At 37.5% G+C, this 22,321-nt stretch overlaps 1 protein-coding gene across 1 annotated transcript; it reads right to left on the bottom strand.

Moving 5' to 3' along the window:
* Nucleotides 1–9,898: 9,898 nt before the first annotated feature.
* On the bottom strand, nucleotides 9,899–21,100 carry mpc2a (mitochondrial pyruvate carrier 2a). Its single transcript, XM_079813524.1, has 6 exons — nucleotides 20,980–21,100; nucleotides 20,610–20,883; nucleotides 17,346–17,386; nucleotides 16,575–16,659; nucleotides 16,000–16,111; nucleotides 9,899–10,167 (listed from the first exon to the last, which is right to left on the bottom strand). Exons 2-6 carry the CDS (start codon nucleotides 20,755–20,757, stop codon nucleotides 10,119–10,121), a joined length of 435 nt encoding a protein of 144 aa, XP_079669650.1. The 5' UTR covers nucleotides 20,758–20,883; nucleotides 20,980–21,100; the 3' UTR covers nucleotides 9,899–10,118.
* Between the last annotated feature and the right edge of the window lie 1,221 nt (nucleotides 21,101–22,321).

The following is a 22,321-nucleotide window of genomic DNA, read 5'->3' as shown; positions in this document are numbered from 1 at the left end:
CTTTTTATTGTTTTTATGTTTTATGTCACCTGTTCAGATTTCAAAGGCAGCACAGATGTATCTTTCGCTGCTTACAATATTGCACAGTCCTGTTCGGCCTTCTGATGAAGCAGTTAAGAGTAGTACATTTATTTTTAGTCATATTTATTTCCATTTGAAACATTTTCCATATACTAAAGACACAATTTATATGGTGAAATAAGCATTGTAGTCACTATATTTGCTTAATCATCGCTAAAGCTCACTTGAGTTTTTTTTAGATCATTGGACATAACTTTATGGTACCTTATGAGAAACTTCATGCACTGTACTGTAAGTTGCCTTAGGTTTTAGACAGTTTATATCATCTGAAAGACATCTGGAAACTCACCTTTGCCATAACAATCGTGCTTTGGTAAATCTTAATTATGACATAAAAAGTCATAATTATGACATAAAAATGTAAAATTATTGTATGGTTTTAAGCCAATTTCTACTTAAGTATGTCACGATTGTTATGGAGGAAATGGGCTTCCATAGAGATTAATTCACCTGTTCAGAAGGTAGCACAGATATCTACAATATCACACAGTCCTGTTCGGCCTTCTGATGAAGCAGTTAAGAGTAGTACATTTATTTTTACTCATATTATATTTATTTACTAAAGACACAATTTTTATGGTGAAATACGCATTGTGGTCACTAAAAATTTGCTTAGTCATCGCTAAAGCTCACTTGAGTTTGTTTTAGATCATTGGCCATAACTTTATGGAACCTTCTGAGGAACTTCATGCACTGTACTGTAAGTTGTCTTAGGTTTTAGACAGTTTATATCATCTGAAAGACATCTGGAAACTCACCTTTTCCATTCACCTCAGCCTTCAGGGGAATAAGTTTGTGAGCACCCTCCAGTGGTATATTATGTGCAGGGTCATGCAAGGCCGCAGCAAAAAAAGGAAGCTTGTTTCTGCCAAATAAATCAAAACTTTTATCTCACAATTCTTACTCCCCCCCTCCAAATTGTGTGCTCACAATTGCCAGTTGTAAAGTCAGAATTTCGTGTTATAAACTCGCAATTCAGAGAAATAACGACACAATTCATTGTGCAATTAAAAAGTAGTTTTATTCTGTGGCAGAAAAAGCTTCCATAATATTCAGCATTTAACATTACTTACATACATTACATTATTTAAATGATGCACTGAAAAAAAAAAGTATGTTTACAACTGTTTTTTTTTTTTTAATGACAAAATAGACCTGTCCTTCCTCTTCAGAACAATCGTGGGTACTTGCTGAAACCACAAAGGACTCCTATAATAGAGGAACACTTTAGTTCCTCACAGTGACATTGATAGAAGCTTCTGCACGTCAGAATATGTTCCAGCAATTTCTATATTAAAGGGACAGTTCACCTAAAAACAAAAAATCTGTCATTAATTACTAACCCTCTTGTCGTTCCCAACCTGTAAGACTTTTATTAGTCTTCAGAACACAAAAGAAGATTTTTAATGAAATCTGAGAGCTTTCTGTCCCTCCATTAACAGCCTACCACTTTCAAGCCATAGAAAGTTATCAAAGACATCATAAAAGTAATCCATGTGACTTCAGTGGTTTAACCTCAATTTTGTGAAGGGGACACGAGTGTTTTGTTTGCACAAAAAAAGAAAAGAAACATAACTTACCACTTTATTTACAAAATATGAATCTCCAACACACGTTCACGTGTAGTGTAAGTGCGTCATGGCACTATTTTGTAAATAAAGTGGTAAATTATGTTTTTGCACAATGCACTCGCTTCATAAAACTGAGGTTAAACCACTGGAGTCACATGGATGTCTATACCTTTCTGGGCCTTAAAAGTGGTAGTTGCGTAGACTGTCAATGGAGGGACAGAAAGGTCTCAGATTTCATTAAAAACATCTTCATTTGTGCTCCAAAGATGAACGAATATCCTACGGGTTTGGAACGACATGAGGGTGAGTAATTAATGACAGAATTTTAATTTTTGGGTGAACTATCCCTTTAAGCTTGTCTGGCTATAACCAGACCAAGCTCAATTTAAGATTGAACATTGGTCTGGAGAGTCTGCTATGTACTTTCTACTGCACAAGAGGCATGATAAACGAGCATAATTCAAATGACTCTGTGTGCAATTGGATAGTCCTTCAACCAATCGGACCACAAGAGGCGTGATTAATGGGCAACAACCCATAGATATCCATAATAAAGGCTAGATGTCTTACAGCGGAGTCTCTAACGTCATCACCGGCGGTCATCTTGTCACAGGCAGGGCTCTGTGGTACCTGATGTAAGGCGAGTGATCTGCATGAACACAAATACTCTTATCTCACTGAAATCTTAACGGATTTACAAATGGTTTGGTTTCTTACAAACGTTATTAACGTGACTATAATTATGGATGCTTGAACAAATTATGAATATTTTTTCATAAGTATGCAGTGTCATAACTACATCTCTGACATTTATAACAAACCAAACAGTTTGAAAATCGATAGAAACTTGAGCAAGTTATGGTTATTTAAAAAGTGCAAGCACCCATGAAAACAATGTTACGAGTGAGTGAACTGCCTGTGACAAGATGGCCGCCAGGTGCGGACGTCGACCTCCATTGGCCAGCAGTGCGGACGAGACATCTAGCCTTTATAATGGATATCTATGCAACAACCCATCACTTCTCTATCCGTCATCGTGTTAAACCCGCCAATAGCGCGCCAGACGGATAAGCCAGTCTGTGATTGGTACCGGCAAAAGTGTAACAGAAGCAGTAGAAATTAATGAACAGGTTTCCAGACTGAGCTGCAGGGCGAAATCAAATCGCCGGCAGATCAGGCTGGATTTACCCAGTCTACCTTTAAGCATCATGCATAAGCTGCTATTTTAATACAATATTGTCCCTAGTCGCCATTCACTGTATGGAAAACAGCAACGTGGACATTCTGCTAAATATCTACTTTTGTGTTTCACGCAAGAAAAACGGGTTTGGAACAACATGAAGTTGAGTAAATGATAACAGAATTTTTACTTCACTGTCACTTTAAAGAGCTTGTGCGATGCCATCAAGGGAATATCGAGTCATAACATAATCCCAAAATAATGAAGTTCACATAAGCTCTTGTCCCCAGTGACATGGACAAGGGTAAGCTAATTTATTCATTTCAGCATATGGCTTACTGTTTCTGTTACTTTCCATTCACACTTGTTTTTATTTTAGACACGTCTACATTTTGAGGCAAAATATTTTAACGCGAGTTCCTCCGGATAAGGTGGGTCTCCTGCCTTCACTGCCGACAGTGCCGAGAGATCGAGTGGCACTCATCGAGTGTCCTTCACACTGCATTAATCGCTGTGTTTGCGTAATTGCGCTCCTCCTCAGAGAACAGCTCTCTCCATAGCTCTTCCTGTCTCATGCACCATCCCCCAGCACCCCGACCAAACTCACACGTGCAAACATGTGCACGGCTCCTAGGTATACAACAAGGGAAAAAAAACACGGGGAAACCAGGTGGGATAAACAGGTTCACCTTATGGTGGCGGGCGGCACATACACACTCCCGCACGCGCTATGATTTTGACGACAGATTGCGATGCTATTTTTGGAACCAGTCAATTTACCTGCGACTCCACTTACCCTTAAGCGTGTTAAAATTGAAGAATACTTTCCGTACATCACCAGATACTCTAAATTTGCTGACTCTAAGGAAGGATTATATTTCTGTATATATTTAATGCATCAATGTGGAAAAAGAAAGAGGGAGATAGAACAGAATGGAACAGAGAGAGTGTCAAATGTCACTGAGATGAATTGGAGCTGCCACTGCAGCAATTTAAGGCTTGACCTTCAAAGCACGAGATGAAGGGTTGGTCACGTTACCAGGGCAACAGTGAGCTGAAGTGAAGAGCATTTAATTGTAACTATTTGACCTCTCATAAAAAATAGACAATAGAGCACACAGGCTGTGACTGACTTCTGCCTACTTCTTAAACTGTCTTGGGCCCTGAATACATTACCAGAGAGATTTAATGACCAATTATATACAATTATATGTAAAGCACTTTGAGTACCTAGAAAAGCGCTATATAAATGTAACAAATTATTATTATTATTGTTAATTACTTCTCCAAAAGCTAAATGGAGCCCAATTAATGAGATTTAAAGGCACAATATGTAGTTTTTCGCCGCTAGAGGTCGCCAATAGAGGGTATGCATCACCGTCACTTTCCCGCCGGATCACGCCCCCTCAGCCGGGGCTGAGTGGCAGAAGAGCAGCTGCATGAGTTAATAGGGGAAAACGGGAGTAAAACAAACGGTTATCACTTTAAACTAAAAGTTGGACTTAATATTGTGTTCCTTACAACTTGGCAAAGATCCAGTGATCCATGGATATTGACATGCAGACAGGAATGGTGTTTTCCTGCATTTATATGAGCCTGATTTCGATACATAAATATTTATCACTGTCACTCATCACAATTTCGAGAGTGAATCCCGCATGCGGATGGGCCTGCATGTTGAATCGTGAATGTGGCCGCTTGTCAAGAACGGAAAACGAAAGTTTTATTCAAATTCTGAATATATTATAGGCCTATTATTTGTTTATTTCCTAGTCAGTGCGCAAAGAGCCCTCCCATTATAATCACTAAAAGCTGTCACTCATTCAATGAACGCAATCTCACAAAGTTCCGTTATATTAATTAGTGAGGCTGACGACACAATGAATCACTTATTTACATAATGTCTACACTTTGTTAGAGAGGATTAGCGCACCGAAGCGGAAACACGTTGGAAATTGAATCATTTAACGAGCGCAAATACAGATACGCACTGGGGGCCCTATCTTGCACCCAGCGCAATTGACTTTGTACACCGACGCATGTGTCATTCCTATTTTGCACCCGCGCAAAGCGCGCTTTTCCCTCCACAGAAGCATGTCGCTAAACTAGTGAATGCACTTGCGCTACCTGGGCGGTTCAGCGCAAAAAAGGAGGCGTGTTCCGGCGCAAACAATCCCTGGTGCTATTTTGCTGTTCCATTAAACAATTGCGCCACTGACCAGAAAAAACCTAGTCTAAAGTCAGTGGCGCGTTGCGCGTTGTTCATTATGCTATTTTAAGGGCGCATGCTTGACCATAATGTATAGCGTGCACAACGCGCATACACTTTGCTCATGTAATCTACACAGATGCAACAGTTATTTTTGCAAATCATAAATTGTTACACTAAAAAATATTAACACATGAGATGACGGAAATCATTGTGGTGTGCCACGAAGATGTGAAAAAATAGGCATAAATCTAGCTTACAAATTATTCAGGCTAATTGTAGTCTAATAATTAAGGAGACCTGTTTGCCCAATAGTGGCAACTTCTGGCAAGACATATATGTATATAAGGACATCTAACAAATTGGTTTGTCCGTCAAGAACCAGGAAAAAAAATTGGTGAGGGTGGACGCAGCGATGTCCTCTGCTGGCGTCAGGTCCTGAGTAGAGGCAGATCCACCTCCCGTTACACGGCGTGCCCGATTGATGCTGGCAAGCTTGGACTTTCCCCGTCTTCTGATGTCATTGTAGCGCTTGCGGCACTGGTGCGACGTCCTGGGGATGCCAGCTGATGAAACAATTGTGGCTATTTCCTCCCACGCCTGTTTAACCGACGCTATTTTGGGTGGGTTTCTCCCATCCACATACAACACAACTTCTCTGTCTTTCACTGCTCTTTCAAGAACATCAGTCTCCTCGGCTGTGAACCGCTCCTGGCGTGCGCCTGGTAAATACGCCATAATAATAGCAATCCATAATGGAACTTGCGCACCTGCTTTTAAAGGGAATGTTGGATGACGCTCTGATTGGTTTATTCACGTTACACCCAAACCACACCTATGAATAATGAAGCTACTTCAGACCAACCCATTTTAGATTTGCGCCGGGCGCAAGAGCCATTTATCCCGCCGGGAAAATAGCAACAGCGCCGAGACCCGCCCACAAAGTTACTTGCGCTTCGCGCTTTGACACTTGCGTTTCAGATCGTTAAAATAGGGCCCTGGATCTTTTGCTGACTCTTTTTCGCTAATAATATGCTATTATGACTAGGAAAACAGATCCTAGACCAGCAGTTATGGGCAGCTTTTCTCTCCCTTGGTCCGGAGGGGGGCACACAAGGATGCCCATGGGGTCCGTCGCCGCTTCTGCTTCTTCCGGTCAAGCGTACAATATGTAGGGTAACCAAACAGCAACCTCGCCCAGTTTCTCTTGAAGCCAATACGGAAGTGACTTAAACTGCAATTCATCGACTGGCCGCTAGAGACAGGCTCCAAAAGGGAGCAGAATCTCATTGAGCCTCATGTTAAAATGCCAACTGTGAGGGGGGTGATTTTTTTTTATAACTCATTCGTTCAAATTATATTAAGCCTTAAAATTCTGCATAATTAAGGACATGGCCACTTGAGTGAAAGGTGGATTGCCGTTTGTCTGCTAGCCTTCACGTCACCTCAGCTCCACCCACATCCAGCCCCTTTGCCCATTTTCAGTTATACGGGAGTGACGCGCTGCCAAGATGGCAATGGCCGACTTTTGCTTCAAAACTGCTCTTCAGAAACCTACGGGTGACGTCACGCATCGCTGTTGATCATGGATCATGAAAACGAGATTCAAACAATAAGACTAAATGTGTTGAGCTATATAACAATGATCAGTTTTCTGTCGATAAATGTATCCAAACAGTTGTTCCCTTGTCTAATAAAACATGATATATTAAAGCGTCTTTGGTGTTCAAGTTCCGGAAATCAATGGTAACACAGTTATTGATTGAGACTCCTGTAGGGACTTCATTTCATAATTTACAATGCATTGTGGTAGTGGAAGGTCCCTTTTTTTGTGACAGTCACTTTTTCCAAACATTTGACGGCAGCTGTTTGGCTGACGTGTGTTTTTTTCTTACTATGAAGTCAATGGCTACCATCAACTGTCTGGTTATCAACATTCTTCAAAATATCTAGTTTGTATTAAGTTCAACAGAAGAAAGAAACTCATACAGTTTTGGAACAACGTAAGGGTGAGTAAATGATGACAATTGTAATTTTTGGGTGAATTATCCCTTTAAAAAATGAAGTCGACATCAGATTGAGAATATTACATCATCATTTCACATCACATTTCCTGGTAGTTCTGTGTTGAAAGGGTTAACATTAATCGTTAAAAATCTATTTCTCTGTAGAGAAAATTAATAAAATGTATAGATTTGTACTTTTGTACAACACACACACTGAAAAATGATCAATAACTCTTGTAAATCAGATTCCATTATAGTTAAAGGGTTAGTTTACCCACAATCAGAGTTATATTAATAATATTAATTCATATCCTGTTTTTTTCCATTAAGCTTTATAATGGGAGTGAGTAGAGCCTGAGTTTCTTAAGCTCCAAAAAGCACATTAATCCATCATAAATGTACTCCACGAGGCTACAGGGGGTTAATAAAGGCCTTCTGAGGCAAAGCGATGCGTTTTTGTAAGAAAAATGTCCATATTTATAAATGTATAATTATAAACTATAATCACTGACTACCGGTAACGGTCATATGTGAGTGTAGTTCCGGTGGAACTAGTGACCTCTGACCTGACGCATTGCTTCTCTTCAAAAGGCCTTTATTAACTCCCTAGAGTCGTATTGATTACTTTTATGATGGATTAATGTGCTTTATGGACCTTCAAAAACCCAGGCTCTACTCACTCCCATTATAAAGCTGGGAAGAGCCATGATATTTATTAATATAACTCTGTGTTTGACTGAAAGAAGAAAGTCATAAACACCTAGGACGGCTTGAGTTGAGTAAATTACGAGATAATTTTGAACTAACCCTTTTAGTTAAATTAGTTTCAGATTGCCGCTTACATTGCAAATAAAATATAGAATAACACATTTGATGAGGTTTAAAGATTAGTTATTTTTCATAAAAGAGAAGCAAGGTGCATTCTCTAAAACCAAGATCTTAACACAATACTGCATTTTTTTTTAAATTGCTTAATTTTAAGGATCCTGTATTTTACTGAAACTGAACAAGATAAAGACCATGATAAAGATTATTCCAGTGTAGAATTGTAAATAAAAGAAGTAAATAATGCTTTTGGCCAGTAAATAGCTAAATGGCTGATTTTAAAATATGTTAATCAATGCTGACTAAATTAAACTTGCGTGTAGTCACGTGTTTCACTTAAACAACTTTACAGTTGCATATAGTTAGTTTATTCATTAATCTGACCCATTCTAACATCACAAGGAGTGAAACGGTCACAAGAGTTTCTCTCTGAACATTTACTTTATTATTTGCACTACCTCTTTCAGTACACAAAGTCATTCAAGTCTGGTGAACAGGTGCCAAGTCCGAGATACATAAACCCCAAATCTTTTCTCATAACACATGTTCTTCATTCTCTGTATTCAATGCGCAGCTAAAAACAACTCAAATATACCATCACAACTTGAGATAAGATCTTAAATCTATTCAGCATGTAGCCCACTATAATGTAATAAACATGTTTGTGTTGCTGCGCTATTTTATCACTGAATGTTATAAAGCGGAAAACGATAAAGCAGTTTATTTTATTATTATTTTATTTTTTTAAATAATCTGCAGGCTATTTTATTTCTCCTGCATCACTGCTCACTGTAAAATCTCACTGGTCCAAAATCCTGTTCCTCATAAATGCATAAACATAAATGCTCTGATTGGCTGCGACTATATTGCGTCACACAGGATCTTTGCTTTCAGTGTCAACAGACAAATGAATTATTTGCCTGGTCAGGAGACTATATTATATATTGTTTGTGTTGTAACATTTTGCAAAATTGCTAAATATAAATGCAAACATAAATCTGATAAAATTACTCATACAGCTGTACTATTTGTTCATATTTATGCAGAAAGCAGAACACAGTTTCTATTCTATGCTGTTCACATCTGACTAGAGTGTGGGCTGCAGTGGTGAACTGACACGTATAAGTTTTGAGACAGACGGATGATTCAAACGCATTGCGTACTTAATTTATAGTCAGAGTGTAGGATACACTGAAAACAGGTTTAAAGGAGATCAACGGGTATTAACAAAATGATACATGTGTTCGTCATACACCCTCGATTCCTGATTTAGCATTGGAGAGGGTCTGGAAATGTACGGTGCTTTATGACCCTTAAGCGTTATTGAAACAGTGTGTAGGATGCAGCTCCGGAGAAAAGTGCACCGTTGACTCAAAATGCAAAGATGTGGGATTACAAAACGTTCTTTTGTCCCGTTAATCGATGTTGATTCAACTTAGATATAATAAATGCATGAATTGAAAGAGATATTACTATTATGTTCAATAACGCGCTACAGCAAAAACACTAAAACATTCTGTCTGTCATTGTGTGTCTGTTCTGTCTGAACAAAGTCTGTTTATTCCTGTATCTGATCAGGTAATGCCAGTGTTCATCTGATCTCTTAATGCAAAAAACCACAACAATAATATGGCATATAGTGCATTCATGCAGGTTTTATTTAGTGTCAAATGACCTTTAGTTTATTTTTTATTAAAGGGGTCACATCATGAGGAATCAAATTACCCTCTTGATTTCTTATTGTTAACAATATCCTGGACATTTCAGTCTGATCTTAGCAGTTTGTATGGCACATTTGCATAAAGAAGTCTTACATTTATTCATTTAGCAGGCGAAAAGTGATCTAATAATGAGGAATACTGAGTAGGTGTATGTAAACTCCCCATCCATCCCAGAAAAAATAAAATTATAGGTACACCTCCAGTAATGTATTTTTTATTATTATGATATAACCCCTTTAAAACGGAAAAATTGATAGAAATGGATCAGAATAACAACACACTACAGTATACAATCAAGAACACCGAAATTAGAAATAATTTTAATTTTACGTGATAACATTTTAAATAATATGTATGGGGTTTTTAAAAAGAAAAAAAAAAGAAACCTATTTTACACAGATTTGTTTGATATATATATATATAACATGAATTCTGTGTGCAAAATGCTGATTCATTGCTTTTGCAGTAACTGAAAAACAGCAAAACTTCAATCACCGAGCCACTTCTGTCAGACTAAATGGCACTTCAAGTCTGCTCCACTTCCTCTCCTTTCTCCTTGAGCTGTTGGTTGTACCTACACACACAAATACAAAGTGCGTCACTCCTTTTGAATGCATAATGGTTTAGCCAAAGCAGCGCAGTGCCGTTTCAAGTCAAACACACCTAAAGACAGCGGTCACGTGGTACAAGTTGGAGCTCTCAGAAAATTCCCAACTTACAAGATGTAATTAGGAGCTCTACGAGGACGTGAACACTTTTCACAAGTTCAAATCTCATAATTACAGTAATTACGGCATGGAGTGAATGCACCTAAACTCTGCAGGAAAGTCGACCTCAAGGGCTCTGGCTTGAGAGCTGTGCTAAACTCTCCATTACTTCCAATTCACCTTCCACTGGACTTACTAGATGTGGGTGTATTAGATCTTTTCCCATAAAACCCATAAAAAACCCATAAAATTGTACCACTATTACTAGGCAACTTCACAACCTCCACCAACATAGGCACCGATCCTATGGCTGAAATGGTTAGTTGAAAAGAAAAGATGAAAACGCATGTGTAAGTACAGTATGGGATCCGTGCAGCTCAAAGCGACGGCAGATTTTCCTGATGCTGTCTCTAAGATAACATTAATCAAACACAAGACAATGAGAAAATGAACTTGCTGTTCTAGACAGAATAACTTTTGTTACTGTATTAATATATTAATAAAATATAGGCTATAATATTCTATACCCTTTATTTTATCAATAAAGTGCATCAACCACATTCATTTGTGGAGGCCATAACCAAATCTCTCATCTTTTTATGTACATAAAACATGTTTCATATATTAATGGAAATCATATACAGTATCATGGTTTGCCATAAATTACTATGCCAGGCATAGGCAATACTGAGCCTCAAAGTCCACTGTCCTGCAGAGTTTAGCTCCATCCCTATTGAAATCCAACTGGAAAAGTCCAACTGGGGGAGTAATACAAAATTTACTTTACAAATAGACAATATATTTATATATAAAATCATTACATTTGATTTTTTTTTTTTTTTACATAAGAATGCAACTTTGTACATTTTGAAGTTTAAATTCATCATGGAATCAACCAGTAAACAATGACGGAATCGAAAAACACCCTTTTGATACACAATGTCTCTCAGCAAAAGTAAATATTGGTACTAAATACGTATTAGGCCCAGGGCCAGTGTGATAAACAAAAGGGTGTTTTGTTGTGTGAACATTACGTAACAAGCGTTTAGAAGTCATTTGAGGTTTAATAAAAATAAAAAATAACTCTGTGTTGGTGAATAAAATTAAATAAATATAGTAACTCAACTACATTTTTAGTAGCTTGATATTAGCTATAAAATACTGTAGCTTTTGATGCTGCCATTCCAAATGAGATCATTCTAGATTTTCTGCCAGATAAATACTTTGAAAAAAAGAGATACTTTTTTTTATTTTATTTAGTACATTTTTATGCATTTAAAATATATAGTCACATTTAACAGCTTATAGGATTAGTTCACCCAAACATGAAAATTCTGTCATTAATTACTCACCCTCATGTCATTCCAAACCCGTAAGATTAAGATATTTTTTATGAAATCAGAGACCCCACATAGACAGCAACCACTTTCAAGGCCCAGAAAGGTAGTAAAGACATCATGAAAAGTCTTTTGTGACTCCAGTGGTTCAACCTTAATGTTATGAAGCATTGAGAATACTTTTCGTACGCGAAAAACAGACAAAAATAACGACTTTATTCAACAATCTCTTCTCTTCCGTGTCACTCTCCTACACGATTCACGCAAGCGTGTGGTTCTCAGCCAATAGTGAGCCATCGTTCTGCCGTAGAATCTGGAAGCGCTGCATTGTGTGAATAGCCCAACAAAGTGAATAGCTTAAGGGAGTGACAGTGAAGAGAAGACATTGTTGAATAAATTTGTTATTTTTGTTTTTAATGACATTTGACGTAATGAGTAATTAATTACATTTTCCATTTTTGGCTTAACTAACCCTTTAAGGGCCAGATTTACTAAAGGCAAACTATGGCTCGTTTCCACCGAGTGGTGCGGTACCGTTCAGTATAGTAGGATTCGGACTGTACGCTTATGATAGGCGTGGTGTAGCGATCAACGTCATTCTAGCGCAAATAAGAAAGCGACACAGTAAACAATAGACGACATACAGCAGATCTTGTTCTTGCTTCTTGGCATGTTATGTGGCTGTTGTCACAAGAAGAAGACACGCTTTGTTTGAGCCCGGGAAAAACACAGCCGAAAACCACGCGCAAGTGACGATTCTCTGTCAACCAATCAACGACACACGAACACTCATACAGACAATATCTCGCACATCACGTAAAGATTGCGCACAGAGAGGAGCGCAGAAACTCATTGTCAACGCTGTCCTGTGATTCATCTCTAAAGTAGCTTAGAAACTCAAACGTTATAGCATAGATTTGTCTACCTTTGAAGTAAGTACAAACCACAGTTTCATAATTAATAGAGACGGTATGACTAATTCACACACACAATCACTCTCTCGTTAATGCATTCAAATAAATGTAATGTAGGCCTACTGTGCTAATGTATCTGTATCTGATGTACAACAAACAGAAATCGGTAAGAAATGTTACGACCCATAGACAATAACTGCTGAAAGTGAGCTGTTTCCTTCAAGTGTTTAAAGAAATGCACTTTTTAATTAGAAAAAAATATCCCACCTTTAAAGGAACACTCCACTATTTTAATTGTAATATCATTGCGCCGCTGCACCCATGGTACGGCAGCAAAGTTCCACGATTCTTACGCAGGAATGAGAGTATAGTTCCTAGTAGTGTTGTCAAAAATATTGATATTTCGATATGTATCGATACTGAAATATCTGAAACGATACGATACTCCGTTTTTACAGTATCGATACCAGCTGCGCTCTCCTCTCCGACCGACAATGAGTTGACACGCACCCGCCCCGCCTCCTCTCATTCAGTCCAGTTAACCCTCTGAACACGGTTAACGCGTGTTCTGCTGGATATTTCCTCATGACAGCGTGTTAGTATTGGTGTGACTGGTCTGAATTTCGCGCAGGATTGCACATAACGTTAATTCTACTCATTCCCACAGATTTTGCGCACTCGTCTGAAGTGCACACACACATACCGTAATAAAGCCGCCTCTGACATACAAGTGCAAATATGTGCTCCTTTTTCCAGCTTATTAATGGTCAAATACACTCAAAAACTGTTTACAGTCGTAAACAGTTCAGGAAGAATGTGTAACAGGAATAGTGTTTGGGATCCATGCGTGCGCCGGGTCTTAAAGGGACAGCAGTTATTTATGATTCAAACTACAAAAAGACAAACGATCACTTACTGCTCTTGACTGATTAACTTGTGTAACTTTAATGGATTAATCTGTATAAAAAAATTTCAATGAAGATTATCCAATGTTATTTACATTTTTTTAATTCAGTTTCTTACCTGAATACTGTTAGACCTACCTGAAAAAATAAAGCAGTCTATTTCATTTGTATCTTTATTCTATTATTCTATAGAATTTATTTGTGCTATTGTTTGTCATTTGTTTAGTTGTTATTATTTTATTACTGTTTACTCGTCTTTTTAAATTCAATTTGAAATCAAGCTTCCTTGTGCTGTATGTATTGCAACAAAATTAGTTAGCAAATATTTGTGAGATAATTGTAATGGTAATTGATCAACCTTTATATATATATAAGAAAAAGCTTAAAAGCTTTATCATATAAAGCGATCTCTTCAAAATAATTTTCTCAATAGACGGACAAAAAAATAAATTATATTAAAAATATCTATTTGACAGTATATGCAGCATTTTTTCCCTGTGGTTTCGAAAATGGTATTGAATATCGATACTTTTTTTAGGTATCGTATCAAAGTTAGAAATTCCAGTATCGTGACAACACTAGTTCCTAGCCATATTGGCCTAGAAAACTTTTCATTTTCCGTCGGTCTTAGTACACAATGTAACTACAGAAGAGTCGAGTTTTAAATAGGAAAAATATCGAAACGTTTTGGTCATTTTTAAGCGAGATGCTAACGGTCTAATCAGATTCAATGATCTATGCTAAGCTATGCTAAAAGTGCTACCGCCAGACCCGGAGATCGGCTGAATAGATACGAAAACGGTAAAACTCAACTGTTTAAATCTAGGGGAGTTGGAAAATGAGCCTATTTTCAAAAAAAGTGGAGTGTTCCTTTAATAGTTTAACATATTTACAGTACAAACCTTATAAGTGAACTATAAGGGCAAAAAAAGGAAAGCAAAAAAATTACAAAAATGATCGTTCATTAAACGTAATCGTAAAATGTTCAATTAATCGAGATTTTGATTTTAGGTCAAATCGTCCAGCCCTACGGACCACTGTGCTAGTTACCCCAACGGAAGGGTGCCAAAAAATTGGTACGGTATGGTTCAGAATTAGGGTACTATTCACAACTTCTGACGATGGAAACGGCAAAAATTGCATACCGTACCGAACTGTACTGAACCGTACTGGTCGGTGGAAACCAGCCTTAAGGCCCATTTATACTTCTGCGTCGAGTGTACGCCGTAGTGTACGCCGTAGGCTACGCGCGTAGCCGACGCCGTCGTGAGCATTTATACTTCTGCGCTGTTGTCTGCGTCAATGTGCAATTCCACATGCAGACGCTAGAAGGCAGTGTCCTCGGGCATGTTGGTGTAATCAAGACAACAGCCGAAGAAGAAGCAGCTTGATGTGTAGAATCTGTACATTCATGTCGGAATATCAGCAGAAGTGAGAGAGCGGCTTTTCTTGCAGCTTGAGTTGTTGTATCTAATACAAATTAAGCATCTCTAGTTGATTAGTAAAGTTAAATAAGGCGATCTGGCGCTGGAATGCATTTGTGAAACCATGCGGAGCTCGTGGCCGCTGTTTTCAGCAGCGGTGGCTCAGCAAGCGATTGTTGTTGCGGAGACTTCATTCACGAAATATACCGTAATGTGTCCCTGTTCTTTATATACAATTACTGATTAACATCTTTGGTTTTAATGAGAAAATAAATAAACTATATTCAGCGGATCTATGTATTTATTTACTACCATAAAGAATCGCTGGACTGCAAAATAGTGTGTTATAGCAGACGTAAGGAACTATCATCCAATTTCTGGACACACACACACACACTCCTATCGCAGATTTTTTATTTATTTATTGACCTGAGGGAAGGGTTCTGGCAGACCAATCACAGCGCTTGCGGTCCGCGTAGAATTGACGCGTTGTTACATTTTTGGAGAGGTGCGCGTCAGGCTACGGCGTATCCAACGCGTCTATGCGTAGGGTACGCCGTACCCTCTGCGTGCACTCGACGCAGAAGTATAAATTGGCCTTTAGTGTGAAGGCGCAATTCCAAAAAAAACGAAGATGGTAGTAGAAAGTTCAGCGTGTGATCTACTGACGACGCTCAAATTAAAGAACACAGACGCAGCCGGATCATTTACATAATGACCAATGCAATCTACCAAGAGCAGCGCAAATTAGCATCTGGTTTAAGGCATGCTTTTTTTGGCTGGTAAACACCAGTAAATTGACTAGCGTAAACCTTAGTAAATCATCTTGCATGAATTATTGAAATACTCTCCTCACATAAATTTTGCTTCTGAAAGGGAAACTAACAAAAAATAACTTTTCACTGCGTGTCTTTAGTAAATCCAGACAGTAGTTTTTTAAAGCCAAAAAAGGGTTTGTTGGTAAATCTGGCCCTAAATGTACTTTTTGTTAGTATCTTGTTGAACTACAAACCATTGAACTTTGCAGCTTAACCCTACGACTAAGCTTGTCTCCTGTGTGTATTTAGACTGATGGTAGTAAACAAAGCTGACCTTAGAACAGAACTCGTAATGACTAACCTCCATATTCTTATGAGCTGGGTGGTTCCACATATGCCCAGGAAGAAGTTAACAGCAAACAGAGCCCAGTTCTTGGGAATGATCACCATGCAGTACCTTGACCAAACTAATCCTGTAAATAAACAAGAGAGAGTCACTGTGTTGAAATAAAATTCTCATTGCGAAATCAACGGTTTGTGTGGGTAAAGTGGGTTAAGACCTTAGCCTTGTTATATTAAGAGTATAGGTCAAAACTTAAGCCAAGATTACACTTGAGCTACTGAATGGTAGTATGAGCAATTTTTTAAACGGTTATGCTGAGAGAAAAGACTAGCAGTCTCAGAAATGCTCTCTCAGAGTCAGAAAAACAGACACAGAGAGAATATTTTCTTGACAGTCAAATTGGATATACTGCTCAGGTATTTAGTTTCCTGAGATCGTTTCAAGTTCTATTTTCAGCCATCTAATCTCAGGTTACTATGAGGCTTTAGATGAGATATTCTAATCTAGAGGACACTATCAACAGCTACTGATGTTGATAAATCTTGGCCAAACAACATCAAGCATGTCTCTGTCGCTCCACCATAAATAAGTACCTGTGGCTGTAATGACGCAGGACTGAGAGAGACTGAGCTTTTCTGGTGGTCGGGTCATATCAGAAAATCCAGCCACAACTAAACCCTGCATGAGGAAAGAAAGAGCAAACAAGAGTGAGCTTGCCAGAAGGCCATGATCAGCAGATAATTGATGATATGTTTGCATTTATTGCAGCATTACAACATTTCAAATTGCAAAATATCCACTGCCAATGTGCTAACTTAAAAGGTTTAGTTCACTCAAAAATCATCCTTATCACCCTCATGCCTTTACAAACCTGTCTTTCACGGAACACAAAATAAGAAGCTTAGCAGAATGTTCAAGGTGCTCTCTTCCAATGTTATAATGAACGTGTAATGAAAATAGTCCATGCAACTTTCACACTACATTCTCAATCTTACAAAGCCATAAATTGTTTTGTGTAAGGACTAGAGAGCATTTTAAGTTACGCCTTGAAAATCTTTGCTTGCCAGGTGTAGTCACTGTTTCCTTGTATACAAAGAGAAGCAACATTCTGCTACTTTTATCTCCTTTTTGTGTTCCAACGAAGAAAGAATGGGTTTAAAATGCATGGGGGGGGGGGAGTAAATGATGAACTATTGCCTACTTTAACTAGTAATTTTCATTGCATTCTCTATAATTAAATAAAGCACAAAAAATCCAAGGCCAAGTCAATGTACAATTTAGAATTGCAAAATGTAAAAACTGAAGTTGGTAAAAGGTGATGTTGAGTGCTGTATTTTAATATTTGTGTACAATTCTCATCTCACCCATTTAAAAACAGGTGCCCAGAAGAAAACCGTCTTTGGCCCTGAGGAAAAAAAGAAAATATCCTGTGAGAAATTATGACAGTGCTAGAGCTGCACGATTATGGATAAATTGAGAATCACAATTTTCCCACGATTCTGAATGTACAACAAAATAACATGTATTTTACAAAAGGTTCTGACAAAATGTTAATTGCTGCAGTCTATTTAAAAATATCTAATGAATTTGAATAATTTTTTCTTAAATCGATTTGAATTAATGATTCAATGACTCATTCATAAAGACTTCACTTGTTTCATTATTGGATGAATCAGCATTTTTGAACAAATCTCTTGAATGAATGATTTAATGGCAAATACATTCAATGTCACTGTCACTTGTCGCCACCGTTACTGGTGTAACGATGTAAATGATACGATCATCCTTTTGATCGCTACCATAGACATCCAAACTATAAACTTCTATCCCAGTATTTCTGTGATAATTTGAATTATTGTTACAGAAATACTGTGTGGTTGATTCTTACCTATTCATGACAACTGCGCGAATGCAGATTTGAAAGTCCGCTGTGATCATACTTGAATGTTTAATAGACAGTCACATAGCCGAATCGTTGTCATTTAGGAATAAGATCACGTGGGTGTTTTAATCGAGATCGCAATCTTTTAACAATTAATCGTGAAGCTCTACAAAGTGCTACTGTTGTGTTGGGTTATTTTTATTTTTTATTTGATGCTCTCCAGTCAAAAGTTTGGAATCATTAATATTTTCTAATGTTTTTCAAGAAGTCTCTTCTTCAAACCAAGGCTGCATTTGTTATTAAAAATACAAAGAAAATCTGTAATATTGTGAAATATTATTAAAATGTAAAATAACAGTTTTCTATTTCAATTTATTTTAAAATGTAATTTATTCCAGTGATGCAAAGCTGCATTTTGAGCATCACTACTCCAGTCTTCAGTGTCACATGAATCATGATCCTTCAGAAATCATTCTAATATGCAGATTTGCTGCTCAAGAAACTAATACATTTAATCAGCAAGGATGCATTAAATTGATCAAGTGACAGTATAGACATTATAATGTTGCAAAAGCTTTACATTTCAGATAAATGCTGTTCTTTTGAACTTTCTATTCATTAAATAATCCTGAAAAAATGATTTACACAACTGCTTTCAACATTGATAATAATCATAAATGTTTCTTGAGCAGCAAATTGAATTGAAAATTCAGCTTTGAATCACAGAAATAAATTGTATTTTAAAATATATTCAAATAGAAAAAAGTTATTTTAAGGTGTGAAAATATTTAACAATAATAGTGTTTTGCTGTATTTTTGATCAAATAAATGCAGCCTTGGTGAGTAGAAGAGACTTCTTTCAAAACCATTAAAAAAAATCTTAATGATTCCAAACTTTTGACTGGTAGTGTATATGCAGTATATGATACGAAATTACAACCCAGGATCATTGGAATAGTTTAATGATTTAATATTTATGGGTACGTTTACACAACAACATAGTACACTCTTAAAAATGCTGGGTTAAAAATGGATATGGACTAACCCAGCAATTGGTTTTTTTTAACCCACTGATTGGGTTGTTTTAAGCAAACATTTAGCCCAACCGCTGGGTTAAAACAAGCCAATTGCTGGGTTAGTCCATTTTCAGCCCAACTTGGGTTATTTTTAACCCAGCATTTTTACTAGTGTACTAAAAACAAAGTTTTCCTTTGCGTTTTTTTTGCGTCAAGACGACAACATTGTCAAAACGATCCCTTTTCACACGAATCCGTGAAAACGACAAAAAATGCTTGTATTATGGATGCCAGGCCAGTAGTTGGCGATGTCACTTCGTGCCTATATGCCGTAATACACATGCGCATGATGTCACCGGTTTCACAAATTTGCCTTTTTTGTAGTTTACACCGAGACGATAACAGTATCGTTTTCAAAAACTTGCACTTTGAAAACTATTTTCAAAAGTTTACTGAATTCAAATTTAGGGCTAATTTATGCAACACCCTTTTCAACTAAAATCAGAAAACTTTATGCATTATAGCCGTTCATTTACACGACAACAACGTTTTGGGGCCCTGAAAACACAAACTTCTGAAAACGGTGAGGTCATGGCATGCATATTACATGTTCAGTCTATAAGTGCATTGTGTTTCTTTACAAAGTAACATCGCCAACTACTGGCCTGGTATGAATAACACAGTGTTTTATTCGTTTTTGTGGATCCGTGTAAACTGGGATCTTTTTGACAACGCAAAGACACAAAGGAATAACTTTTCCATTTTTAGTACATTGTTGTCGCGTAAACATACCCTTAGCATCAACAGTACAGGGACCAACAACTCCATCAAGATCTCTGGAAAGAACCAAATAGGAAACTATGGTTGCATCCGAAATCGCATACTTTCCTAGTATGCAAAATAATATGTGATAAAAGAAGTATGTAGGCAGAGTAGGCACAAAGTACCCGGATGACCTACTTCTTGTAGGCGAGATTCTAAAGTGTGCATTATTGGGTCATTTCTTTACTTTACTATCCCTTGAGGCCACGGGAAAAGATTTATGAATGGAGATGATATGACGCAACTGACACTGGTAGGTCACATAATAAGGGCAACATGGCGAATGCAGTATGTCCAGATTACATTCATACTACACACACTCATATAGACTTTTTTAGGCATGAAGTTCAAATAAGTACCTACACAAGAGAGTATGCGATTTCGGACGCAGCCCAGGTCTAGGTGGTTATGATGGACAGGACACCATACAACCCAATAGTGGGACAGAAAGATGCACAGAAGACTCATTCAAACTGTCCAAGCCAGGCCCTACAAGTATTTTAATACTTAGATCAGACTTAAAATGTATGAATTTCGTTGCAACAAATTACCCTATCATTTCTCAGGACTAACAGCTCGCCGAGCCATTTTGTATTCCCAAGGTTATTAAGGATGTATGAAGTTCATTTAGTCCATATAGATGTTTCAATTAACATCTAATTTTTAAAGGTAGCCTATAATTTGCTTTACAACTTAAACTGTGGAATGTTTGCATGAAAGACGTACTTGTGCTATCTTTATTTATCAAACATTTTATTCAAATTCTTTTTGGGGCCATTGTATGACCCCATGAGAAATAGCATCAATACAATTACAGATAATATATAGGCTAAAAGATGGTAAAATTACAGAAAACATGAATTAAATAAATGTGTTTCTTTAGACAGGAGCAGAGTAATATCTTTTACCAGCAGGATGATTGTAGACAGGTCTTAATTTAGGAGGCAGCATTAACTCGATCCTGTCCAGGGTCCGGTGATATTTCGCTCTCAGGCCACCGGAATAAAAACGACATGACTGCAGTCGTAAATAAAGTCTGCTGCTGTTCATAATCATTCGATGCAGTGATCAGAGCACAATGTCGATGGTTATTATTTGGCGCGCACCTTCTCTCCACCCTTCGAGACGACCTATCACAAAGTCACCATCACCGAAAACACGTCTTGGTGCCAGGCAGCGAGCCTACAGAAACACAAACAATGAGATACGTGAGACTGGTCTTGACAAATACAGTGAGAAATTAATAAATGATTGAAAAAATGACCTTTCCCAACCTACATATATTCTAAAAATGGGCTCCTTAGATCGCTGCGGGGAGAATGTGGTCATATGATCTATTAATAGGTAACAGCCTAGTGGAATATTAAAACGCCTGTGTGCTGGTGCTCATATAAGTACTAACGGCTTCCGTCCAGCAGATGTCGCTATCGGTCTAATCGACGCATGCTCTTTTGGCCGTCTATGGTTTTGGCTTGTGCAACGCGGTGAAACGGAATATCCTACATTTGGAGCACAACATTTGTAGAATCTTTAAATAATGGTATGAAATCTCTCTTTAGCATATTTATAAATATTATTAATACGCAGCTGGTTGTCCATATTACCTACTTGATTGCTAATACCATTTTTGATTGTCAGATATTTTGCTTATTTGCAGGGGAAAATATGTTTGAAAATGGGAGATTATTTTATTATATTATGCTAACAAATGCAAATAAAGTGTATACATAATCTCCAAATTTAGGCTACCTACAAGTTTGACAGTCATTTAAGCAGTCAGCTGATTTAAATTTGTTGCACTCACTGTCAGTGCATGACTGATATATTTACACTTAGCCTAACACAAAGTGAAAACACACACACACACACACACACACACACACACACACACACACACACACACACACACACACACACACACACACACACACACACACACACACACACACACACACACACACACACACACACACACACACACACACACACACACACACGTCTGGTTCACTATCTTTGTGGGGATTTTCCATAGACGTAATGGTTTTTATACCGTACATACTGTACATTCTATCCCCCTACACTCTGGCCCTAAACCTACCCATCACAGGAGACATTCTGCATTTTTACATTTTCAAGGAACATAATTTAGTCTGTTTAATTTAGTTTATAAGATGTTTTCCTCATGGGGACCAGCCAAATGTCCCCACAATGTAGGTGATCTCAGGTTTTACTATCCTTGTGGGGACATTTGGTCCCCACAATGTAATATACACAAACACAAACACACACACACATTATACAGTTGCAAGAAAAAAATATGTGAACCGCTTGCAAAATCTAAAGAGAACAAAAAGATGATACAAAAAGTGTTATTTTTTTATTTAGTACTGTCCTGAATAAGATATATATTTATTTTTTGTACATATAGTCCACAAGACAAAAAATTGCTGAATTTATTAAAATGACTCCGTTAAAAAGTTTATGAACCACTGATTCTTAATACTGTGTGTCATTACCTGGATAATCCACGGCTGTTTTTTTTTTTGTTTTGTTGTTTTTGTGATGGTTGTTCATGAGTCCCTTGTTTTTCCTGAGCACTTAAACTGCCCAAAGTTCTTCA

Source organism: Gobio gobio (genome assembly GCF_949357685.1).
Source record: "Gobio gobio genome assembly, chromosome: 3".
Taxonomy (NCBI): Eukaryota; Metazoa; Chordata; class Actinopteri; order Cypriniformes; family Gobionidae; genus Gobio; species Gobio gobio.
Note: the sequence above shows the minus strand (reverse complement) of the source record. Positions and strands in the feature narration are given on the sequence as shown.

Coding starts and splice junctions, on each gene's coding strand:
- mpc2a (XM_079813524.1), bottom strand. CDS start 20,757: ATGATTATGAACAGCAGCAGACTTTATTTACGACTGCAGTCATGTCGT. Junction 17,387..20,609: donor TGTCTACAATCATCCTGCTG/GTAAAAGATATT, acceptor TTTTTTCCTCAG/GGCCAAAGACGGTTTTCTTC. Junction 10,168..15,999: donor CAGCTCATAAGAATATGGAG/GTTAGTCATTAC, acceptor TTGTGTGTGTAG/GTACAACCAACAGCTCAAGG.